Source organism: Galeopterus variegatus, unplaced genomic scaffold (genome assembly GCF_000696425.1).
Source record: "Galeopterus variegatus unplaced genomic scaffold, G_variegatus-3.0.2 Scaffold46, whole genome shotgun sequence".
NCBI classification, from domain to species: domain Eukaryota; kingdom Metazoa; phylum Chordata; class Mammalia; order Dermoptera; family Cynocephalidae; genus Galeopterus; species Galeopterus variegatus.
The window spans coordinates 1,279,836-1,306,652 of NW_007726157.1; the positions used below are offsets into that span (position 1 = coordinate 1,279,836).

The 26,817-nt window shown below is 36.5% G+C and overlaps 1 protein-coding gene across 1 annotated transcript in view; it reads left to right on the forward strand.

Annotated features, from left to right (window-relative positions):
- CCDC132 (coiled-coil domain containing 132) overlaps positions 1–26,817 on the forward strand; it is a 121,419-nt gene that overhangs the window by 44,424 nt on the left and 50,178 nt on the right. Inside the window, exons 13-16 of the mRNA XM_008572376.1 lie at positions 8,749–8,881; positions 11,939–12,030; positions 25,033–25,127; positions 25,456–25,554. Of these exons, the coding sequence (XP_008570598.1) occupies positions 8,749–8,881; positions 11,939–12,030; positions 25,033–25,127; positions 25,456–25,554 (419 nt within the window). The remainder of the gene's footprint in view (positions 1–8,748; positions 8,882–11,938; positions 12,031–25,032; positions 25,128–25,455; positions 25,555–26,817) is intronic.

Genomic DNA, 26,817 nt, shown 5'->3' on the forward strand with positions numbered 1-26,817 from the left:
AAAAATTTTTTTTTTTTTTTTTTTTTTTTGTCTTTTTTCCTTGTCCGGCAACGGATCGCAACCCTCAGTGTTGCCCCCGTACCGGACCGGGGACCGGCAACGGGATCGCAAGCCTCGGTGTTGCTCCTGCGCCTCGCTCAGCCAGTGAGCGGGAACCGGTCTGTATATGGGATCCGAACCCTCGGACGGGAGCGCTGCCACGCTTCCCAAGCGGCGCACCATCCAGTGCGCCACCGGGCCGGCCCTGGCTAAAATATTTTGAGCCATTTTTCAGTTGTTCATTGCCAAATGCTTTTAATGAGCTTTGAGTTCGGTTTTTGAAATAAACTTGATAATGCATTAATACTTTTGGAAAAATATAGTGATTTTTTGAAAGAACTTTCGAAATCATTTCAATCTGTGTTTTTGCAGAGTCTGGCACATTGGAGGTGTTTAGTAAATGTTTCTTGAGTAAATTGGCTTTCTATCTTTGTCTCCAATTTGTGTAGTGTTGACACAATTCAAATATGATTAGGTTAAGTGGGAAGGAAAGAAAACCAACATACTGAGTAACTTTTCTGTGCCATGCACTTTTATAGGTGCTTTATATGTGTAGATCATACAGAGAAAAACTAAAGGCTAGTCTAATATTTCGTTCTTCTAGGCTTTTAAAGTTTAATTCTTATAGTACACATTTTGTGTAGTACCCATTTTGTTCTGGATACTCATTTTGTTCTGGATTCTCTATAGAATTAACTGCCTCTTTCTCCTTTTTCTGTTTTCTGTCTTAAACTAGTCTGTTATGTATGTTTTTATGTCACTCACACTCTTCATAGTTAGACAATATAAATTATATAAATAGTTGCTCGAATTAAACAATCATTAATTAATATGATGCTTACTCTTAAAATATACATATTTTAAATTATACAGCTAAAGCATATTGTTAAAAAAGACAGATAAGCAAAAAGAAAATAAAAATTATATATGTCTGCATGCAAACCTTGTTCTTTTTACATATATATAAGCAGATAGCCTTTAAAAGTAGCTGTATATGCTGTCTTATAACATTTTTTTCCCGCTTGCTATGTTATAAATAATTTTTCATTTCAGGAAATATGCTACCCACATAACTTTTAATGGCTTGACAGTATTTCAGTGTAAGAGATCCTACAGATTAATTAACTACTTTCCTGTTCTTGGGTATTTTTGTTATTTCCAGTTTTTGTCATTATGAACAACACTGTAGTAAATATTCTTAAAGTTGCATCTTTGCACACATCTTTAATTTTTTCTTTAGGATAAGTCACAAGAAATGAAATTACATTGTCAAGGTTTTGCATTTTAAAGGATTTTTTGTTTGTATTTTCAAAATTGCCCTTTAGAAAGTGTGTTTCAATCTACACTCCTCATTAGTGGTGTCTGTATTTATCCCTTTTCCTGAACACATGGGACATTTCATTGATTGTTGAGGTTAATTTGGTTGATTGGCTTGGATAGGTGAGTGGGCTTTTTCTTTCTTGCTGAATGCAACCAATCTGAATATTGGTCGAAGAGAGAAACCTTATCATTTCAAGGTATATTACTATTTACTTGAGGGCTTGCTCAGGTCAGTTTTATAATAAACTAGGAATTCATCTGTCAGATTTACTATTATCATGTGTATATAGGGCCTATCTAATTTTCTCATATGTGAATTTTAATATTGATTTCTAGTTATTTAAGGTAAAATAGAAAGTGGGTTTTGGAAATTTTTATTATTAAAACTTAATGATCAAAAGATAGGTAGGGAAAGTTTATCCATCCCTTCCTTTTCCCATGCCATTTACTTTCTGGGTTGTCAAGAATTGTGACAGGTCTGAAATTTTATTTTGTTTTCAAAGTGAAAAGCTAGACTATTACTGTTTCATGGGTGCTGGAGAAGACACTAGACTCCATTTTCTTAGCACTCTGACTTGCTAAGTGTAAACCAGTTTCCTTGTCATTACTCAACTTCGTTAATCAGTAATCATTTCAGCTCAGCAAGGATGAATAACACTTTGAAGAGTTTATAATCTAGTAAGATTGCATTAGTCATGATTAGAGGTAGAGTAAGAAAAGTTTAAACAGCATAAGGTGTCAAAGTGGTCAATACGGTTCTTTAAGGCTTCTAAGGATGGAAAAACTGTACCTTATTGTTAAGAGGAGATGGCTACTTTTGAGTTGGGTTTTGATTTCAACAGGCATAACAGGAACAATGTATGTGGTGTTATAAGGCTGTGCTCTAACCAACTGAGCTAACCAGCCAGGAACAATGTATGTGGATGGATCCAGAAATACAGAGAAAGTAGGAGCAATGGCATGAATAGGAGAGCACAGGGCAGGTGAAATTGCCAGATTGTCTGACTTGGCCTAACAGGATTTTAGTTTGGTTGTTTGGTTGTTTCTAATGCATCTGAGACTAATAAGTGCCTATGGAGCACATGCTTTGGGCTGTAGTTATCTGGGTAACCAGCTTTCCCTCTCTTAGCTAGAAGTGGAGGGGTTTTCTATGCACTTGAAACTGGCTTGGATATGGCAAGGTCTCTCTACTGTCCCAAGTCTAAGAACTCTTAAAACTATCAATGTAATTTGACTGCTGGGTGATTTTTTGGGTGGGGTGGGGTGGGGGGAATTATGGATAAAAGTTAAAGAGCCAACCTTTTTTTAGAGGTGGGACACAGCTACTAGCAATTTACTTGTAGAAAATTGTACTGATAGAGAATTTACTGATACAAATTCACTGGTAGAAAACCATTTTTGAAGCCTGTCAAAAAAGCCTATTCTTAATTTGATAGTGTTTTTATATATTTAAATAGTGCCCTTTTTTGTGATCTCCGCACAAGGGGTTAACAGCATTTTATCACTTGAAATTTTGACAGATAATTATATATTCTGATTACACATGCTTTGCTTTTATAGTATAAAGTTATCTATTTGATTAAGACTATTTAACAGCAATTAGAAAAACCTGAGAATGGTACTAAAAGAGAATTTTCTGTTTCACAATTTAATGGGTGCTAGTTACTTAGTTCCAATTTGGGATCATTTATATCATATATTACATGTCCTTATGAGTGTGTGTGTGTGTGTGTGTGTGTGTGTGTGTGTATATATATATATATATATATTTTGTATTAATGATAAAGTGTTTGGCAGATGAGAATGACTAGTTTTCCTCATGATATATTTGTGTTTTTAAATCATGAATGAATACAGTCATGTATGAGGAAAGTTTTGTTAGAAGCATATGCATATTTTTGTCTATGGAGAGTCATAGTTTTTAAAGCTTCAGAGAGACTCTAGATGATTTGCTTTAACTCTTGGGGTTTAGAAACATTAAGTATGCAGGAGTCATGACCAAGTCAGTCACAGAATTGGGCCTCAAACTGGAACGTGTTCCATCCAGGTCAGTGGTCTTTCCGCTATACAGTACCATCTTTCTGGTTTCTGATGGTTTAGAAAGTAATTAAGATATTTATATTTTGTACAGCTTGGCACAGAAGTAATTAGAGATTGGAGGGATCTTGTAACTGTGTGGCCCAGACACTTGTTCAGATCTAGAGTTCAGCATCCCCCAGAGGTGTTTGTAGCTCCCTGGGCCTAGTGCTGTTTTGACCAGCAGCATATTTCCAGATACGAGTCAGATAAGGAGGAGAGTCCCCAGCAGTTTATGGTAATGTGAGCACACAGTGCTAATGTTCTTACTGATAACTCTTTGTTGTTGTTGTTGTTTTTAAAAGATGACGGGTAAGGGGATCTTAACCCTTGACTTGGTGTTGTCAGCACAACGCTCTCCCAATAGAGCTAACCAGCCATCCCTATATAGGGATCTGAATCTGTGGCCTTGGTGTTATCAGCACCACTATCTCCGAAGTGAGCCACAGCCCGGCCCCCTTTGTTGTTTTTTGAAACCCATCTATCAGTGTTGCAGCGGGGGGGGGGTGGGGGGTGGGGGTGAGGGTGGGCTGGTGGAAGGCACTGAGAGTTTTGAATTTCTGTGAGGTTTCCAAAACATCTGTTCCCTTTATGTTTGTTAGGATGTGATTAGAGTGCTAAATCTAAATCTTTCAATTCCTTGCCTTGGTCTCTCGATTTTGCTCTGCAGTTATGAAGAACTAATGTCTGAGTGGAAGTTGTATGGGCTGTTAATTCAGAAATTCAAGTCCTCTTCTTGGCCCACTTTTTATTTTTTGATTACTTATGCAGTTATTTGCCTATATGTTGGTTTCTTTGAATTTCTTGGTTATGGTTCGTGCTTGTCTGTGTAATTAGATTCTCTATTTGAAATTTGGAGGTGATTTTATAAAGTAATTAGAAAATACATTTGGCAAATGATTTTAGTTATATGGTATTTAAAGCATGAGAAGAACTTGCCCCTGTTAGAGTTGATACCAGTTGGTTGCATGGTATAGTGGAGAGTGGTCCAATTTTAAAATGAAATGACTCTTTTAACTTATTGCCAGCAATAAGTCTTCAAGTACAGAGATTAACGTATCTGGGTTTAATTCTACTTAAAGCATTATTATTGTTATTATTTTTTAATTTACCCTACCTTGCCTTTTTTTCTTAAACTATTTATTGTACTTGTATGTATTTAGTAAAATGGTCTCTACATTTGTTTCTATTCTAGAATGTAAACTTAGGCAAGAATTATCTTGTTATCTGGTGCTGAATGTATCATAGTCTTATGTTTGTGTATATGAATATATTTGAAGATAATAATATTTGGGTTCTTTTGGGAGACTTGGGCATACGCAGTAGTTTAACTAGATCTGCTAATTATTTACACTGCACATTTTAGTGAGAAGAACTTATTATATACCTTCATTACATAATTTCAACTTTTTTTGAAAACGTTTTACATACATATTTCTGTGTCTATATCTTATTCAAACCCATTAAATTTCAGCAAATCCTCAAGAGAAAACATAGTAAAGGACCTCCTTTTCCTCGAATAAATAGGCAAATAATGTAGCTAGACAGTGGTTGGATGGAGAATAGAAGGTAGTAGGTCTTAGGTCTAAGTTTCAATATTCTGGTTTGCTAAACTGTGACAGGAGTAATAAAAATTAATTGGTGGACTATAACACAGTTATTTGTATAGCAGTAATTGTTCTTTGGGAAAAAATATGACTAACTCTGCCTTCTTATTATCTACCAGAAAGAATGTTAGGATACTTAGATTAAATTTATTTGCATGATATAAGTTTGTGCAAAGTTGAGTTTATGAAAGTTAGAAAAATTGACTTGCAGAGGAGTGCCTTTATTTGGGTGAATGATTGCTGAGTTGCAGCACAGCATGTTTTGTGATTTTTGCTTTTCTTTGTCCTCTGCTTCTAGCCTTACTCTGACTTTGTGCATCGATATTGGTTTTCATTATGTGTGTGGTATAACAGATGTTAGGTGAAATGATGTGGTAAAAATAAACCAAGGAAAAAAAACTAAGACAGGTTCATTTTAAATGTAGCAATTATAAAAATAAGCCTGAGAAATTACCCCAAATTACTTTTTTTCACAACTGCATAGTACTCTTTTGTGTGTATGAATGATAGTTTATTCTACCAATCTCTTTTGTTCAGACATTTAGATAGATTCCAATACTTTGCAATTATAGATAATCCTTTAACGAATAACTTTGTGCATATGTGTTTGTACATTGAGGTATATCTTCAGGAAAAATTCCTGGAAGTGGAATTGCTGGGTCAAAGGGAAAATACACATGTAGTTTTGTTAGATAGTGCCAAATTCCCTTTCTTGGGAATGGGGTTGTATCATTTTGCGTTCCCACCAGCAGTGTATGAGAGTGCCTGTTTCTTCAAGCCTTGCCAACAGAGTACATGGTGTCAGAGATAAACACAGCCAGATGCTAAAGTGCTAAAGACGGATTTTAATTAGTAATATACTATTGCAGTAGGGACTCAACCTCGATTTGTACAGGGGTGACGACATTTTAGAGGGAGAATGAGGGAATAGGAAGTGGGGTGATTGGCAGCTTAGTAAAGTCACAGAAGTGGTGATGAATTACAAAAAGTGAGAAGGGGGTTGGTCCATGTGAAACCTATCTGGGTTTGCCAACTGGTGCCTATTGAAGTTAGGCTCCTCCCCTCCCACAGAGGCTGGGAGAATGGGGCCTTTCAGGTGTTAGCTAGAACAAACAGTAAATTCTTTTGGCAGCCTTGAGTTTCTCAGGCAGGCACTTTAAGGAGTGCTAGGGTCATCCTAGGGATGCAGCCTTGAGCCATTAGAAACTGTATTAGTGTTTTGTTCAAGTATTTTTAGGCCAAGCTTGAGGCCTCATTGAGAAGAGGGCTCAAGAGGAACACAGATAGAGTTTGGTTGAGGAGAGAATCTTAGTGGTCAGCTTTAAAATTTTTACCAATCTGATAGGTGATAATTTGTATCTTATTGTAGTTATATTTATGTTTGCCCTATTACAAATAAAGTTGAATGTGTTTTCATTTTTAAGGTTCATCTTCATACCTCTCTTTGAGAAGTGTGTTCATGTGCCTTCTTCCAAATTTTCTATAGAATTTTTGGTCTTTTTTCCTAAACTTTTAAGAGTTCTTTATAAATGTAGGGCTATTAGTTTTTTATTGTGAATATATGTTGTAAATTTGTCATTTGTCTTTTGACTTTGCATATAGTGTTTTTTTGCCATGCAAATTCTGTTTTTATTAATTACTTCTGAATTTGAGTTGTAATTAGAAAGGCTTTTCCTATATCAAAGTTAGAGAAGAATTGATTTATGTTTTCTTCTAGTGCTAGTATAGTTTTGTTCTTTACATTTAGATCTCTTATCCATTTGGAGTTTATTCTTGTGTATGGTGTGAGGAGTGGATCTAATTTTATCTGTTTCCAACTGACTATCCAGTTGTCCCAACACTATTTGTGAAAAAGATTATCTTCACCTAAGTGATGTGAGATGCTGTCTTTATCGTACACCAGATTTTTATACAAGGCTGGATCTATTTCTGGACTTTTTTATTGGTATCGCAGTAAATTTATAAATTAACTTAGGGAGAACTGACATTGTGATGACATTGAGACATCCTAACCAAAAGTAAGGAATGCCTTTCCATTTGTTCAAGTCTACTTTTATGTCTTTCAGGAGTTTTTCATAGTTTTCTTCATAGAGTTTTTGATAATTTCTTGTTAAATTTATTCTTAAAAATATTGTCTCTTCTTATTGTAAGTGGAGGTTTCTCATTCAGTATATCTTCTAATTGGTTATTATTTGTATATGAACACTATTATTTTTTGCATGTTAATTTTATAACCTGCTACCTTGATGAATTCTTTTATTGTTTTAGTTTTGTCATTGATTCTCTAGAAATTTCCAGATGTAAATTAATAGTAAGGTAGAAACAGCTTTATTTCTTCTTTTCCTATTCTTTAGCTTTTCCTTGTTTTCTCTATTTCATTGGCTGGTCCGTCCAGAACATTGTTAAATAGTAATGGAGATAGGGGCATCCTTGCTTTTTTCCAGGCCACAGTGGTTATGACTTAGAGCTTCCTCATCTTAAGGAAATATCCATTTATTCTTATTTTCTCATGAGTTTTTATGAGGAATGGGTGTTGAATTTTGTCAAAGGTTTTTTTTCAGCATCTTTTGAGATAGTCGTTTGGTTTTTCTCCTTAGACCTATTAATAGAATGAATTGTATTAATAGACTTTATAAGATTTATTTTACTACTTCCCAATTTAATTTCAAAGACTTGACATGCTAACATGAGAGTGTTCTAAGTCTTATAAATTAATACTTTTATTAATTGCTAAATAGATGTTTTAGTAAATGAGGAGTTTAGAGGAGGAAGAGATCATTATGGGGAGAAAAGCTTTTTGAAAGAGGACCACTACCAACTGTGACATCCTGAGCACCAATCACATGGTAGCTATACGTGTTATAGCTTATTAGAACTAGCTGTTTACCTTGGAGAGCTTACTTACACCAGAGTCTTAGCCTTTCAATGTTTTATCAGCATGATCAGTCTTGGTAGATTGATCACAAACTAAAGAAATGCTAGAAATCTCAAGTGATAAAGCAAATGCTGTATTATGACATGCAAAATATGTAATATGCCTGCAAAATAGAATAGAAAAAGGACAGAGTGGCACACTGATTGTTTTTACACAGGAAAGAGAGGAAAAAAATCCATGCATTTCCATTAGGGATAAGATTTGGGATCACATATTTTTCATAGCCTTGTTTATGTAAAACATTACTTTAATATGTTATTGTTGGATATAGATTATCTGTATCTGTATGATTTAAAGAATTTAGAGATTGTCAAAGGTGTTTACTTAATTTACACAAATGATTGAATTGTAAATCCAACTTTATTTTTGTAAGTTGTGACTCAGGTCCGAGGATAAATATAAAGTTGTGTTTGCATGTTTAGAAGCATGTCTTTGAAAAAATACATTTGGGGAAGTTTATGCTGCTATTTATGAGAACATTTACTAATTCAGTAATTTCTTATAGACTTTATGGTTCTGTGACTACAATTTGATTTGCAGTAAATGGACTGATATTCCTAATGGGTACTAAAAAGCCATGTTGAAATGAGAATTACTTGAAAAAAATTTTCTTACTGTTGAATTTTCTCCTTAGATATGTTAGTGGGAGAAATTTGCTTAGTTATCTCTTAAATTTTTAATGAATTTGATTAATAACATAACATTTTATTGTGATTAACTGTAAGTGTTAAACATAATAATTCAAAAATTGGCTCTTCTCATTTTCTTAAGCACGTTACACCAGACAGCTATATTCCATGCCTTGCAGACCTGTGCAAAGCACTGTGGGAAGTTATGCTCAGCTATTACAGGACTATGGAATGGCATGAAAAGCATGACAATGAGGATACCGATTCATCTTCTGGTAGGAGATTACTTTGATTTTTTTTTTTTTTTAAATTGAACTATAAACATGCCACACTTCTAGAGTAAGAAGAAAGAAAAGGAGCAGGCATGCCATTAGGATTTTAGGGACTATAGTAACTATAGGTTAAATGTTCAGCGAAGGAAATGATTCAGCTTCTATAACAGCACCATTAACTTTGGGAATTAACTGGACCAAAGGACTTTTTAAGTGGCAGCTAGTACCAGTTTCTAGGAGTGACTGCTGATGGCTTTAGGACTGAATTATTGGGAGAGTTTTTTTTTGTTTTTTTTAATTAATTTCTTTAATATTGCTAGTTGTAAACTAGGTAAGATATTGGTCTGCAAATTTACTATGAAATGCTTAATGTTCAATATTAGTCTACTTTGCTAATTTTCAAGTTGTATTAATAAAGCTAGATTCTGTTTATTTGCTGTGTGTGTTTATTTTGTGCTTATAAGTCTTAGTGCTGACTGCTACAGAAAGACTTAGGCATTTGATCGTCCCTTCTGGAGAGTTTAGTGGGACTGTAATGAGGTCCTTGGTAGTCTTTCCAAAGTGTAATTTTTTGGGGGTTGGGGGGCTGCAGGGAGCTGGCTGGTACAGGGATCCAAACCCTTGATCTTGGTGTTATCAGCAGCACCATGCTCTATAAATTAACTATAGTCATACTTTCCTTCCTGAAAATACAGCAAGACTTACAATTTTATATTAAAAATAAGTGTTAAAATATTCGTCTTTGAATGGAAAATACAACTGTGGTATAGTCAGCTAAATAATAAGAACAAGTCTTTGAGAAATCAATATATTTACTAGGCATTCTATTTAAATTGCCTCATTTGTATAATTTTATATCTTAAGTGATTATCCTTGAAAAATAGCTAATATTTAGTATTCAAAATACTTTAAAATGCAATAAATGATTTTATCAGCATTTTGTTTAAAATAAATTATACTGCACAAGTTTTTTTGTATACTTATAATTTAATGTAGCTATTCAACCAAGTTATTTTAATAACTTCTAATTTCCAGGGTGCTTGGTGTCTATGGTTGAGTGGGTGGAGGAAGTACTTACATCTCATTGTTTGATTTCACTAGCTTAGAAGACATTAATCTTTGTCTTGACTCATAAGAAGGTCATAAATATAGAAAACAAAAAATGAGAGTGAAATTTTATGGATGGATTTTCATCCATTTAGAAATATTGTTGGGAAAGGAAAGGAAGGGAGAGAAAGAGGAGAAAGCAGAGAGAGGGGTGGGCACTGAGCCAAGATTTCAGGCCAGACTGTTTTTACCTAACCCTTATATTTTCAACTCTGTGTTACTTCTGGGATCATGGGCTTTGCAATTTGAGAGGTCTGGCTTCAATTTTTCACTGCCATTTTCCAAAGGTGAGAACTTGAAAAAATTACTTTATCTTCTTGAGTGTTCAGTTTGCTTCTTAAAATGGTAGGCTAAAAAATAAACAAAGAAAACCCGCAGAGAAGTAACACATCTACCTTGCAGGATTGCAGTAAAGTTTAGAGAAAGTATGAGGTACCTCCATTGGTTATTGTTAATATCATGAAAGGGAATGGATCAAGTGATAATTATAATAATAATGAAATGTAGATAAGGTTTTTGTTTTGTTTTGTTTTTTAATCTCAGTTTGCTTGAGGAATTTTTCCTGGGCTCACTGAGATTCCAATTTTCCACAAAGCTTATCCTGTCTTGGCAACCTTTGTATTTTTCCTAGCAGTGGACAGTTAAGACATTTCATCAACTCTCCTTTTCCTTTTCTAGTACATTATTTAAAGAAAAACTAAAGGAAAAGTTTGGAACAGAATTAACACATGCTTTTAGATATAAGTTAAGAATTTAGGGGACAGTATTTATATATTCATCATGGTGAAGCTTGCTTTTTGCTTTAAGCCAATAGTTTACATTCTTTGGAGTACTGAGTCAACTTAAAACACAATTTGAGCCTTATATAGTCAGTTCTCTTTGCCAAAATTTCTTGACCTTAATCCGTAAATTTTAAGAATACAGTATTCAGGTCCTCTGATTAGTCTAACAGTCAGCTAATAGTATCTAGGACTTTAAAAAGTAATTTATTCATCTGAAATTAATCCTTTCGTATTCACATTCAGGAATAAAATTGCAGGAATTAGTAACTCTTCACAGAAACTTCATAAAGCTGAAGAGGACTCTAGAATTCATCTGCTGTAGCTCTGTAGTGATACTCTTTGATGCTGTTTGGTATCTTTCACTTTAATGTTCCAAAATAAAACTCTAAAGCTGTAGTTCAGGTGCACTGCCCTATGCTTCTGGGTTCCTAACAGCCAGACCATGCATATAATAAGGCGTAAGCTCTCACAATGCACAGAGTTAAACTAGGCATGTATCTGGGACCTGGTCTGTGCAAGGGCCTTTTAGTAGTTACCAGACGGGCACCCTGGTAGCCTAAAACAAAATGATAGTACACTCAGTTATTTCAGTTTATTCACACAAAGGTGTAGTCTTTTCAATACAAATGTGTATGTGCATTCTCAGTTGTTTTTAGGGGGAGCTTTGTTTTGAAGCAGATCATTGATTATCTGGAATGGATAAAAATATTATTCATCATGAAAAACATAAACTGTATGTATCATTACCTTATTGCATGAGAAGTTCTGCAATCTGTACTCTTGTTAACATGCATATTAATTGATAATTGGATTAAGTGGTCCTGTAATGTCCTGGCCACATACTGTCACATAATCTTACAATAGGACGTGTATGGCTATTGAGAACCTACTCTCTGGGACCATACTACCTGAGCTGGAATCCCAGCTCCAATCACATTCGAGCTGGGTAGTCTTAGGTGTATTTCCTATTTCATGATCTGTGTTTATTTATTTTACCAAATGGGTGTGATCCTAATACGTATTTATTGACATTGTTTTGATTGTATAAATATTGGATGTGTTTTCTATACCTTACATAGGCTCACAATATAGGAGAGGCCAGATGGAAATTATTTGGAAAACAAAAACATGATGAAGTAAATCTAAACATTTATGCCATTTTTTTTTTCAGAAGGGAATAATGTGATGGCTACTGAAGAAACTAATTTTGATCGTGGCTACATTAAAAAGAAATTAGAACACGGACTTACACGAATATGGCAGGTTTGGTTTTTTAAAAATTATTTCCCACAGAAGCAGTAGAAAACCTTTATGTCCAAGTTTTAGAAATTGTTTTTAAATTTTCTGTATTTGTATTTTTTCCAGATTTAGTCCTGTTTTAGTGTTTCTTTGGAACAAAGCTGTCATTTAATTTAAATTTTGTAATTTATTTGGCAATTATATAAGACTACAAGTGGCAGTAAAAAAAAGTCTTAATTTGAAAATCTCCTTTGGAAATAAACTTATATTCCTTGATTACATTTTTGCTTTTCAAGTCCTGGCAAATTTATGCTTCTCTAAAGAAATTTATCCTTTCTTATTAAGATATTTTGTTTGTTTTTATTTCATTTACTTGTGTTTTTAAAATTTCCTTTTCTATTAATTTTAGGAAAGGGTTAATTAAGTAGGTGATGTATGTGGATCAGAATCTAGTATAAAATGAAGAATTTTTTCTCAGTCAGCGATCTTGGTGTCTTGAGCGAATCTTATATACTTATTGGCTGAATGTAACTGTTTTTAGTTCAGTTGGGCTGCAATAACAAAATACCCTAGACTGTGTAGCTAATCAACAACAGAAATTTATTTCTCACAGTTCTGGAGACTGGGAAGTCCAAGATCAAGGTGCTGGCAGATTCAGTGTCTGGTGAGAACCCATTTCCTGGTTCATAGATGGTGCCCTCTCTTCTGTGTCCTCATAGGGTGAAAGGGACAAGGGCCCTCCCACAAGCCTCTTTTATGAGGGCACTAATCACCTTATAAAGGCCCCACCTCCTAATACCATCACCTTGGGGGTTAGGATTTCTGCATATGAATTTTTTATGGACACTCATTTAGTCTGTAACAGTATCTTAAGCTTTTCTTTGCAGATGAGTAGCTTATTGTTGTAATCAGATTTGTTAATTTGTTAAAATTTATTCTTTTCTAGATCAAAGTGTAATTTCTTTGACAGTAACTCATTCTTTTTGGACTTCTTTGAACCTTGGAAGACTGTAGAGCCTGTGACCATGTTATAGCCTTTTAAAATGTATTTTTGATTTTTCTAGACTGATTTTTTTAGTATGGCCATCTTTTATAAGATTTATTTTTTTAAAAAATGTTTAGGAAAATATATCCTGAAAACAAATTTCCTTAAGAATCACTTAACATTTATAATTTAGTGCTTCTTATATTTTTTGATAAGTTTATATTGGATATATACTGTGAGGGCATGGACAAGGATCCAACTCAGCTTACTCTTAGAGCCCAGAATTATGTATGCACATGACCCTTGGTTCTTGACCTCATGGAGCTTACATATCTATCATATGAAGGTGTTGGTCTTCCAAGATTTTCTTTTTCATCTTTAAAGATTTGATATGTGAAAATGAGTTTAAAATTGCTTATTATTAATAATAAGCAATTCTCTTTTACTGTAGAGAATTAGGATTGTACTGTTTCTACTTTTTTTTAAATCTGAGATTTTCTTTATATCCTAGTGTGTGATCCACTTTTTAAGTTCTTCCTGTAGCATTTTAAAAATAACCATGTATTTCCTCTTTGTATTGGGAATTAAGTTTTATATGTATATTAAAACAAACTTGTAATATTTATTTATTTATTTATTTATTTATTTATTTGAAAGTGAGAACAGGTTTAATGTAACAAATAATAGAGTGTGGCCTAGCTCCAGAAACTGAGCAGGACCCACACCAAGTTTAACACAAAAGTAGGAAATACACACTTGAGGTTTAGTACAGAGTGCAGACTGGCTCAAGAGAGCAAGCAGCCACCTGCTAAGAGTAAGCTCAACACAAAAGTATAGCAAACACATCTCAGTTGGTGAAATGTGGGTTGGACCCAGGAAAATGAGCAATAACCCTGCCTTTTGCCAAGATTCTGCTTTTATAATTTTGCTTTTTAAAGCATATTCATGCTGTCTAAGGGGGTGGTTCCCTGTTATGTAATGTAGCCTTGCACATGCTCAGTTGCTCTCCTTTTAGGGTATGTTCATTAATCAAATCCTATCATATGCCCTAGCCATATTCAAGAATATTCTCTGCTCTTTAGTGCCTCCAGTGGAAGGTCATTCAAAGGATAAACTCCCTTCCACTGAGCATGCTCAGTCACTGGGGTCATATAAGCCTGTATAAATTCCTTTTACTGAGCATGCTCAGCTACTAAAGTTATAGGACTTCTTTCTAGTGAGCATGCCGAGCTGTTGGATTTGCGTAAGTCCACCGCTTGTGGTCTCAATCTCCTCTTGTTGGTACTGAAAATATGTCCAACAAGCAACAGTAACTCTTCTGTAGGGGAGAGCCTAGAGGAGGGGATTGAGACATTGAGGAGTGGCTTGAAACCCAGAGGTGTGTCCTGAAAGCTGAATCTATGGAAACTGAGCATTTCCTATCTTATTCCCTTCTCGGAGATTCCATTCTCTTAATCTTAAGGGAAGATGAAAGCAAAGGTCCATCTTCAATAGCTGCTTCAGGCTGATTGGGACTGTAGGCCCTGCCTATCTGGGAATAGAAATCTCTGAATTCCTGATGGAAAGCCCCAGCTCAGTTTCAGGCGCTTGGGTTGGAACAGGGTAGAAGCCATGTAGAGTCATCATTTTCACATGCAACTTTTGAAATCTAGAAAAGACAAATTTAACAAGAAGGTTAAAGATACAGGGACAACAAAAATCAAAAGCAATAGAATGGCCACTAATGGTCCTAACAAGGATAAAAAACAAGTGACTGAGGGCATGTAATTCTTTGTTTTTTTTCCTTTTTGTCTTTTTTACTGACTGGTAACGGGATCGCAACCCTCGGTGTCGCGCCCGTACCGGGGACCGGCAACGGGATCGCAACCCTCGGTGTTGCGCCCGCACCACGCTCAGCCAGTGAGTGGGAACCGGTCTCCACACGGGATCCGAACCCTCGGCGCACTCTCCAGTGCACCACCAGGCCGGCCCAATTCTTTTTTGATTCCCAAATACTTTGAGAGTTATAATTATAAAACTCATGTAACCAGGTGGCTTATTCGTATATTCTTTTTATGTCTTATTCTACTTGGCTTGAAGTGTTTATGTATATGCAACAAATTTTTATCACAGCACATACTCCCCCTTGTTCAGCTAGAAGATAATCTGGGGCCAAACAATTGTCCAGCCCAACACCAGCTAAAGAGTCCAGGGATGCCTGTAGTTTTTGTATGGCATCACCAGTCATCTGGGCTAACTCAACTACCGTGTTAGATTCTGTAAAGTGGCTTCATGATGTGCAAATCCTCCCCACAGGGCAACTAATCCAGTAACTGCCCTGATACCGGCTAATAGGCCAGTGGCTCGTTTCTTCCTGTGTGTTCTGTTGTAAATTTTGTTACAGGCAAATATACATCAGGAGTCAGTTGTCCTAATGTGCATTGTCCTGTAAATACTACATTGTGTATACATGGGTAGGTCCTTGTTTTAAGAGGTGAGGAAAACCTTCCGTTTGGGTATTTGAAGTCTGGGGCCCAATTTGAGGGGTCTGTGCATAAGAAGATGTATCCTGATGGACCACAGGCCCTTTTGGGAGAAGTTGTGTCAAATTCCTTAATTATTTGCAATACCCAACCAGGGGAATTAGAAGTATTGCATTTGGGGAAAGCAGTTCCCCTGACTGGGAATTCATGTTCTTGCTAAATCCTGCCTTGGGAATGCCAAACTCTACCTTCCAGGAACCTAGGGGCATGCTTTATCCTTCCCACAGAATACAACTATCTTTGGTATCTGGGATTCCCTTGTTCTTGGTATCATTAACAGGACACCAATGTGTGTCATTTGGGCTGCAAGGACCTGAGAAAGTCTTTGGGTATTTTGCTGAGGCAGTCCAGACCAAGGGACTTCCACAAGGGTAACAGACTGTACCTAAAGTTGTGCAAATTAACTTTTTGCTTTACCTTTATAGATGTGATATTGTGGAGAGGTGTCCGGTTCATGCACATCATAGGTCTGGTATTATCTAGATGGATTTCAATAGCTGGTAGGCTAGGTTTCCAAACCGGAAATGTAATATTGATGTCCCCTTCATGAGGGAATGCTCTTATCGTGTTTGCCTGGACATGATATTGTAATGACATATCCAGCAATCAGAAAGATTCTTTCCTTTACCTATAATTGAGGACATAGACTATGTCATTGTTTTCCTGTTCTGCATAAGCCATTTTAAGTGATAAAAGAAGGATGGTTGGGTAATAGATGTCCATTTTCATTATCATAACAAGAGTCTCTAAACCCAGCACAGACAGAATAAATCTTTATCAAAAGGAAGGGGTCTGATAAAATAGCCGAATGGCAATATGATAGTATCACCAGGAAAACTACTAAACCTAAAATATCTGCCATATCACTTATCTGGTTGGAAGTCGATCCCCCAGGACTTTTCTCTCCTGAGTAGGTACTTGAGGCCTTCCACCAGTTCTGAAGAATAGATAGAGTCCTTTCGTCCTCCTGGAGTCCCTGTAAGGACTCATAAAGGACAGGTTTTGCTCGAGAAAGATGAACCCAACTAGTTATTCCCTGTAACTTCACAACAGTTGGAGTGGACAATTTAATTTGCAATTGACTTTCTGATATTCCGTCTTTCCAAGTTTTAAGTAAAGCAAGATCACCTGGCCAAATAGGTGAATCTAGTTGTTTTGAGTCCAGGAAATGTAACACCTTGTTCCCAAATTCCTGGAGAGCTTGCTACACCTGAGTTAGGTTGATGACCTATCTGACCATTTTATCTGTTTTGTTATCTAAAAGAAAATCTGATGTTAGGAATGGTCTACCATATGTCGTTTCATAGGGACTGAGCTCTAAGATAGTTTTAGATGCCATTCGAGTTCTCAAAAGAGCTATGGGTAAAAGGTATATCCACTTTCCTAATGGTTCCTGGCATAATTTAGCTAAGGTCCTTTTGATAGTGTGATTGGCCTTTTCTACCTTTCCTGACGATTGAGGTCTCCAAGAGGAGTGCAATCTGTAAGAATGCATAGGACAGTTGCAACTTCTTGTGTGAATTTTGCTGTAAGAGAAGGACTGTTGTCACTCTAGAGGGATCTACGAAGTTCAAACCTGGGTATAATCTCTTTAAGCAGATACTTAACTGACTCTATGACCTTTCCAGTCTGAGTTGGAAGTGCTCCAAATCCAACCTGTAAAGGTATCCACAATCACCAGAAGATACTTGAATCCATTAACAGATGACATCTGAGTAAAGTCCAATTGGCAATCCTCCCCTGGGTGTGTTCCCCTATGTTGAACAGGTTTTAAGAGGGGAGGAGGAATAGGATGATTCCAAGATTATGGGTACATAATTCACATCCCCGAGTTACCTCCTTAATGGTCTTCGTGAGTCCCTTGCCTATAAATGCCGGCTCTACCAGTTTAATCATAGGATCCCTGCTCAGATGGGAGGAATTGTGAAGGTGTTTGAATACTTCCACTGTATATTCTGGGGCAGGAGAAGCTTATCGTCTCTTGTTAACCATCCTGAAGTGTCCTTGTGATAGTCTTGAGCCATAGCCCACTCTGTTTCTTCTCGACTGTATTGTGGAGTTACTTGCCAATCCTGGGGGCTTGGAATTAAAGCTGCCTGTAATTCTACTTTGGCATTTGCAGCTGCTTTTGTAGCTCTATCAGCAAATGTATTATCCTTTATGGTGGTTGAATCCCCTTTTCTGTGTCCCCTGCAGTGCATGACTGCTACTTCCTTGGAGTCCTGCACTACCTCAATAAGTTCTAAAATTTCATCATGGTGTTTTATGGGGGAATTTCTGGCAGTTACTATATTTATATTTTATTGTATATTGTATTGTATTGTATTGTATTATATTGTACTGTGTTGTGTTATGTTATGTTATGTTATGTTATGTTATGTTATGTTATGTTATGTTATGTTATGTTATGTTATGTTATGTTATGTTATGTTATGTTATGTTATGTTATGTTATGTTATGTTATGTTATGTTATGTTATGTTATGTTATGTTATGTTATGTTATGTTATGTTATGTTATGTTATGTTATGTTATGTTATGTTATGTTATGTTATGTTATGTTATGTTATGTTATGTTATGTTATGTTATGTTATGTTATGTTATGTTATGTTATGTTATGTTATGTTATGTTATGTTATGTTATGTTATGTTATGTTATGTTATGTTATGTTATGTTATGTTACACCTGGCAGTTATTACACTGCCACTCCTTCCATCTAGCACCATGAGCATGTAGCAGCAGGAAGGCATATTGGGAGTCTGTGTATATGTTCAGTCTAAGGCCTTTATCTAAATGTAGGGCTTGAGCTAAAGCTATTAACTCTGCTTTCTGGGCTGAAGTGTTTAGAGGTAGTGCCTCTGCCTCAGTGACCTCTGATTGACTTAACCACTGCATTTCCTGCTTTACGATTACCATTGTCCATGAAGCTGCTTTGGTCAGTGTACCATTCAGCCTCTGGATTCAGGAGGGGTTCATTCCTTAAATCAAGCCTGCTAGAATAAGTCTGTTTAATGGTTTCCACGGAAGAATGAGTGAGACCACCTTCAGGGTCTGGTTCTGGCATCAAAATGACTAGATTTAAAGTCTGGCGGACCTTATGGGTTACTGCTGCTATTTCCAGAAAGAGAGCCTGATATTTTAGTAGCCTACAACCCATTAACCAATGATGACTTTTGGCCTCTAATACTTACTAGCACTTGATGGGATGTTAAAACCTCTAAGGGATGTCCTAAAGTTAATTTGGTGGCTTCTTCTATTGGAACTGCTCTAAATAACCAGGCCAGCTAGATGCCACTGTCTCCAGTTGCTTAGGGAAATAGGCCACCAGCCTAGGTACGTTCCCCGGTTTTTGGGTGAGGATCCCTAGGGCGATTCCTTGCCTCTCTGCCACATACGGTATAAAGGGCTACTCTATATTTGGGATCCCCAGAGCTGGAGCTGTGCTCGATATATCCTTCAGAGTTTGGAAAGCATTTTGATGTTCTCCCTTCCATACCAGAGGTTCGTGATCTGGGCCTTTAACGGCTTCATATAAGTGGTTTTGCTATTAGGCCAAATCCAGGGATCCAGATCTTACAAAAACCTGCCTTTTCTAAAAAGACTCTAAGCTGTCTTTTGGTGTGGGTGAGGAGGCTGCAATGCCAGAATTTTCTTTTTCCTCTCTGAGGTCAACATCCGGGTCCCTGGTATTAATAACTACCCTAGATATTTGACCTTTGGGGCAGAAATTTGGGCCTTTTCTGGAGACTCTATAACCATGCTTGGCCAGAAAGTTTAGCTCTTTCACTTTATTGCTATCCAAGTCCTCCTTGGTGTGACTGCATATCAGCAGGTCATCTACATATTGCAGAAGAATCCCCTTTTCTAGCTGTAACTGCCTGAGCTCTTTGGCCAGTGTGCTCCCAAATATATGTGGGCTGTCCCTAAATCCCTGAGGCAGTACAGTCCATGTGAGCTGGGTAGTCATCTGAGTCTTGAGGTTTGTCCACTCAAATGCAAAAAGGTTCTGGGAATCAGGATTCAAAAGAACACATCCTTTAAATCCAGCACCATAAACCACTTAGTTCCATCAGAACTTGGGGGAGAATCATATAGTTGGGGGGGTTAGGAACAAGAGGATAGATGGGCACTACTGCATTGTGAGTAACTCGTAGATCCTGCACAAACCTGTAGTCTCCGTTGGGCTTCTTTCCTGGAAGAATTGGAGTGTTACATAGAGATTGGCAAAGTTTTAGTAACCCATATTTAAGAAATTTATCGATTAAAGGTTGCAGCCCTTGTTTTGCCTCTGGTTTAATTGGATACTGCTTTTTGCAGGGATAAATGGTAGATTCCTTCAGGGCAATTTGAAAAGGAGGCACGTTTAGAGCTCTCCCTGGTATTTTGGTTTTCCATACCTGGGCATCTACCTAAGATAATAAGTGAGTTGATATCTTATTAGTAGTTGTTATTGCCACCAAAGGTGTACATAAAGATGTTAATAGCGGCTCTCTTTCCCCTGTGCTGGTTATTCCAGCTAGATGGAGGGTGGCCCTTAACTGAGTCAGCAAGTCTCTACCCATCAAAGGGATAGGGGATTCAGGTATAACTAGAAACTGGTGGGAGAATATAAACTCTTTGAAAGAATGGTTAAGTAGGAGCATAAATCTTTTAAACTGAGCTTACCTGTGTTCCTGTCACTGTGCAGGTTTGAGAGGAAACAAGACCAGAGTGGTGAGTTAGAACAGAATAAGACTCCTGTGTCAATTAAGAATCTGACATTTTTACCCTTTACTGGAGAGATGGTCAGATACCCATGAGGAGCAGTCGGGAGTCTTGGGTCCCATCAGTCACTTGCCCTCTCAGCCATCATTGGCTCAGGAGTCTCAGGCCCTCTTTGGGCTTGGGGGCAGTCCCGTTTCCACTGGCCTTCCCTCCTGCATATGGGGCCAGCCTTCCAGTGGCCAGCCCTACTGCTTCTGTAGAATGTACTTTAAATTGGTTAGGGCTTGACCTCCCAGGGCCTCTTCCATAATTGGAGTCCTGAGATGGGTGACCCCAAGGGGGCAGGTAACTTAAGTCTACCACTAACATTTATGCCTTCTGCCTCCCTCTTTGGGCTTTTACTACCTCCTCAGTCAGTTCTCTATTATTATATACTCCAAAGGCTGTATCCAGTAATTGACTCATTGGGGTTTGGGGCCCTGTGGTGGCTTTTTGGAGTTTCCTCCAGGTTTTAAGAGCTGATTGAGTGATAAAATGCAGACCTAGGAGGGCTTTCCCTTTGGGGGAATTAGGGTTAGTATTAGTGTGCTTCCTAATTGCCTTCAGTAGGCAACCTTGAATCATGCTGGGTTTTCATCTCTCCCTTAGGTGACTTCACGCATCCAGTTTCATGATTTACCTGTTTGACCATACATTTCCTCATGCCCTCTAATTATGCATGTTATCCTATGATTTCTGTGTTCCAAATCAGCAGATCCCTGTTGATAGTCCCATTGTGGATCTGCCTCTGGGATGGCATTTTCCCCTGCCCGGAAAATGGCATGGCCTTCACATTGGGCAGCTAAGCTATCTTCATGTTCTTGGGTCGCTCCTGTTATCCTTTGTTTTCCCTCAAATCCACAACAGGTGGATAAGAGGACTTGTAAGTTCTGCCACGTCAAATCATAAGTCATGGTTAATTTTATCAACTCCTCAGTAAACCTCCGTGGGTCCTCTGAGAAACATCCAAACTTTTCCTTGCCAAGTGCCAAATCAGACATAGAGAAAGGCACATATACTCTGATGGTTCCCCCATTTCTGTTAGCCACCTCACACAGAGGGCAAAGATTACCCTTAGGGGGCTGGTAAGAAGCTCTGCTCCTAGTAGTGCTAGTGGGGCTCACTTCCTCACGTATTAGAGAATACACAACAGGGATAGTGGGGTAAGGCAAAGTGTCTGTGGCGCTTGAGGGAGAACTTGGAGGAGGTGAGCTAAAGACCCCGTCAGAGATTGAGCCTGAACTGCCTGGAGATGTTGGCAGTGCCGACGGTTGGGAAATAGGTGTAGCCAGCGCCAGCTGAGGCACTGGGGCTGAGGCTGTCCTGGGACAGTTCCCAATAATGGGTCATCTAAAATGTCTGGGCTCAATTTTGAGGGTGCAGTTAGATCATGAGCCAAACAGATTTTATGCTCTTTTAACCTACTGTCTCAATAGTTTCATAAAAGCCTGTACATGAAGCACTTCATCCCATTTCCCCTCTCCCTGGCAAAATAAGATTAACTGTAAAATATTATCAAAATTTAAAGTTCCATTTTTAGGCCCAACATCTTGGTCACCCAGCATATACTGGGGCCAAGCCTTATTACAGTAATAAATTAACCTCTTTTTCTTTAAACTTTCAAACTTAAACTTTTTTCAGTTAACTAGAATGTATCATAGTGGGGAATCCACTGGGATGTGGGAGAAGGAGTTTCCCATACCTGATTACGATGCTGAAAGGGGACGGGTGCAGAGTAAGTCTTCATGTCCCATGGTCCAGGATCAGGCAGAGAAGGAGGACCCTAGTGGCTCAAGGCAGAGCACTGAGCACATGGCTGCATTGCGAAAATCCTAGCTACTAGGGGCACTCTCCTGACTGACTTGTCACTTATGATACTTGGAGGAGAGGGTCTGGGGAGGCCTGAGACCCAGCCTAAACCCATCCTATTCTCTTACCAGGTTCTTGACTCCGCCACAGGAAAGAATTCAAGAGCAGAGTCACGGTAGACAATAAGAACAGGTTTAATGTAACAAATAAGAGATACAGATTTCACACAGAGAGTGCGGCCTAGCTCCAGAGACTGAGCAGGGCCTTCACTAAGTTTAACACAAAAGTAAGAAATACACACTTAAAGTTTAGTACAGAGTGCAGGCTGGCTCAAGAGAGTGGGCAGCTGCTTGCTAAGCATAAGCTTAACACAAAATAAAGCATACACACCTCAGCTGGCAAAGTGCGGATTGGTCCCAGGAAAATGAGCAACAATTAGATTATTCTAATCTATATCCCTATATGTTTTTTGTTTTCTTGATCTGTACAGTTCTAAGGGAGGAGTTCTAACTTACCAGAATGATTGTAGTTTTGTCAGGCTTTTACTTCTAACAACTGCTTTTTATATTTGGATGCTATATTGATTGATGCTGAAATGCTATTAACCACATTACCTTCTCTGTATGTAGTTCCCTACATTAATTAAAATAATAGTTCTTTCGTCTTGAGGCATTTTGCTATGAATTCTAATTTGCTTGGTATTATTACTATTACTCCTGCGTTTATTTTGTTTATATCTGCTTGGTAAATCTTTGACCATCCTTTTCTTTTTAGTGTGTTTGGCTCATATTTTAGTTGTGTCTCCTATAAATGTAAAAATTTGTTCTTTTGGGTTGGAGGGGGAGGTACTTTATCTTATAGTTAAAGAAGTTCGGGCCAGCCCGGTGGCGCACTGGATAGTGCGCCGCTTGGGAAGCGCGGTGGCGCTCCCGTCCGAGGGTTCGGATCCCACATACAGACCGGCTCCCGCTCACTGGCTGAGCGAGGCGCGGGAGCAACACCGAGGCTTGCGATCCCGTTGCCGGTCCCCGGTCCGGTACGGGGGCAACACTGAGGGTTGCGATCCGTTGCCGGACACGGAAAAAAGACAAAAGACAAAAAAAAAAAAAAAAAAAAAAAAAAAAAAAGAAGTTGACCATTTAAGTATTTATTAATTGTTGTGGTTTATTATGTAAATTATTTGCTCATTTTTTTTTTTTGCTAATTTATTTCATAGATTCTAAATGCTTTGTATGATAATGAGTAATCCTTTGTCTATCTTTTGTTTTATTTTCAATATGCAGATGGTTAGCATTTTTATGAGGTCAAACCTGTGTCCTATTGTGAGTTCACATGCTACATTTATTCTTTAAACGGTTTTTGTCATGTGAAGCTCTACTAAATATTTATCTGGTAATTATAAATATTCACCTAACTGTTAATTAACTGCTATATTCTTAATACCTAGAATACTGCCTAGAACACTTAATGGATACTTAGAAAATATTTTTGCATTATTGAATTAATCTAAAATTTCCAATTTTTTATCTTTTGAAAATATACAAAAACATTTATTTAATGTTTTTATATTTCTTTTGATGTATGATGTGAAAAGAGAATTTTTCCCCCCAAATCTAGTCAGTTTTCCCTTTACAACTTACTGAATAACCTTTTTCCTCCTCTTCATTTGTGATGCTTCCTTGTTGCAAAGTACAGTGGAAGGAGCAGACTTTGAAGGAAGGTAGACTTGGATTCAAGGCTTAGCTTTGTCATTCACTGGGCATGTAAGCTTAGGCAATTACTTGATCTCTTTTTAGTTTCTCTTCTCCTAGGGGGATAATAAATGCCTGCTCAACAGGGCTGTTATAGAATTAAAAATAATATGTAAAGTTCTTAGCATAATGTGTGTCACAAAATAAATAATCAGAAAAGAGTTTTTATATATATATATAACACACACACATATACACATTTATATGTATATATGTATGCAGTATTTCTGGGTTATTTGTCCTAGTCTTTTGATTTTTCTGTATCATATTGCTTTATTATAATATATTTATAATATATTATATTACATTTTCTGTGTTATATTGTTAGCATTCTTAAAAAGTATTTTAATATATTTAAAATAGGTAGTACAGATCTTCCAACATTACTGATAACTTTTACTCCATCTTTTCAAAGCTTTATTTTTAGAAAAGCGATTATTGCTTCATATTCTTCTAGGTGAATTTTAGAATAGTTGGTCATAAGAAAAGTTTTTGTTATGATTTTGGTTAAAATTTCATTGAACCTATGCTTTAATTTGGAAAAATTGTTGTCTTTACACTAGTCACCCATTCAGTCCCATGACTGTCAATTTATTGAAATTTCTTCTCACTTTCTTTTTTATCTCATTAGATTTGTTGGTTTTTTCTTATAGGTCTGATATTTCTTATTGAGGTTATTCCTGGAGTATTATATTTTTAATCTCTATTTTAAATGGAATCTCTCCATTTTAAGGTGCTATGGGAAGTATACATGAAAACAATCAATTTTTATATAATATCTTGTACATAGTCACTTCATGTAGTTATCCTATTCTAATTATTTTTGAGTTGATTATTTTGGGTTCTCTAACCAACCAACTCATGCATAAATAATGATGATTTTTATCCTCTTATTCAGTATGAGGATATAATTCTTCCTATCTTGTATGCGTGTATGTTTTACATTAGATAGAAGTTTATAGAACTATGTTGTTATAGTGATAATTGTGGCTATTACTGATTTGTATCTGATATTCATCTAATTGTCTCTATTATATCACCCTTAAGGATGTTGGCTATTGGCTTAAAACAGGTATTCTTTTTCAAGTTAAGAATGTATTCTATTCTTGTCTCATTTTAATCTGTAACTATAGAATATGTGGTTCTGATACTTTATTTTCTATATTTTGGGTTTACTTGGATTATTTTATTTTATTTCATTTTTTTGTCTTACAGGATGTTCAGCTAAAAGTAAAAACCTACTTGCTTGGAACTGATTTATCTATATTCAAATATGATGATTTTATCTTTGTTTTGGATATAATCAGCAGGTAGTGTTTGAGTTCTTATCTTTAGTTTCATTCATTCAACCAATGTAAAGAAATCATGAATTAGTAAAAAAAAAAAAAAAAAAATAGCTTCTTCATTGATATGAAGACAATCATACATTCATAGTCCAATTGCTGCTGAATTTTTGTGTGTGTGTTTAAATATTTCTGCCCTTTGGATGTTTGTAAGCCATAAAGTGTATGTGATCTTTAGAATTTTTTCAGATATCCAAATTTTTATGTTTTGTTATCTTTGAAAAAAAGAGAACCTGGACTTTTTTTCTGTATAAGAATGTTGCTGTATCTTACATAAACCTTTCTGTCCAACTAGGTTGATGCAAGTTGGAGAAGAATTTTGTGGTAGCAAGTCTGAAGTTTTGCAAGAATCTATTAGAAAACAAAGTGTCAATTATTTCAAGAACTACCATAGGTAAGAACTGTAATAAAATATGAAGACCTCTTTAGGTAATGAGAATACTTTTATCTGTTGCTTAATCTCATAACATTAATTTAAAACAATTACTTTTGAATTTGAATGAATATGTTCTTTGTAGCTTTTTTTAGGATGGTTAAGGATTTTTTATCAAAAATATAAAATGTTCTCATTACTTATTCATTGTAAATCTTAATATATTCTTTCTCTTTAGGGGCTCAAAATATTGAAGTAAGTATTGAACTGATTTCTTTATGGGTAAAAGGTGATTATTACATAAGGGTTCACTGAAAGAATTTGGCCACTGTTTGATGCCTGCATTTATAGGTTGTGAGCTAGTAAGGAAGTTAAATCAGTGGAGGCAGCACTCAGTGAAGAAGTGCTTGAGAGCATGTGCCTGTTAAGAGTAAGAAGCCTTCAAGAGGAGAGGACGTGTTGTTACTCAGAACCTAGCTATAAAGCCAAGATTGTATACGACATTGCTTTGCGAGACAATCACTGCTAACTTTAAAAAGGCAGAAGGTGGGAAAGAATGTTCATATAGCAGTGTGTATGCTTAAAGCAACATGAAATTGAGAGGAGAGCTAACATTTATTAGACCTTTCTTCACATAAGCTAGACTGTGAGCTGTATCCTTTACATACATTTTGTCGTTTGAATTGAGTTATATCTTTTTATTCTGAATGTCTATTTGATTCTCCTTTGTTTGTTTTTATTAGTTATTTGAAATTCTCTTTTCATTTTGTATGTCTTTTTCTCTATTTTACTTAGAGTAATTATCTTAAAGTCTTTTGTCTGTTAACTCCAGTATTTGCAGCAATTCCTGCTTTTCATAGATTCATCTATTTATTGCCTCTTTATTTTAGAACCTGTGGGGGAAAACAAATCTAGATTTTGTTTTTAGCATGGTAGTAACATCTTAGCTGTGGTAGGAAGGAGAAGAATAGGACAGGCATAGAAAGTAAGGATTTGTTTTTCTGGGACTGCCTATATAATGTGCTGATTCCTCAGGATAGATAGAGCAATAGCATTGAAGAAAGAAGAGATCAGCATGACATAAGTGATTAGTGGAATGTTGGGTATATAAAGTCAGCCTGTTGCCTCAGGTTGCACATCTACGGACTCAACCAATAGTGGATTGAAGATATTTGGGAAAAAAACACAATAAAAAATTACAGTACAACAGTAAAAATAGTATAAATAAAAAGTAACTATTTACATAGCATATACACTGTATTAAGTATTATAAGTAATCTAAAG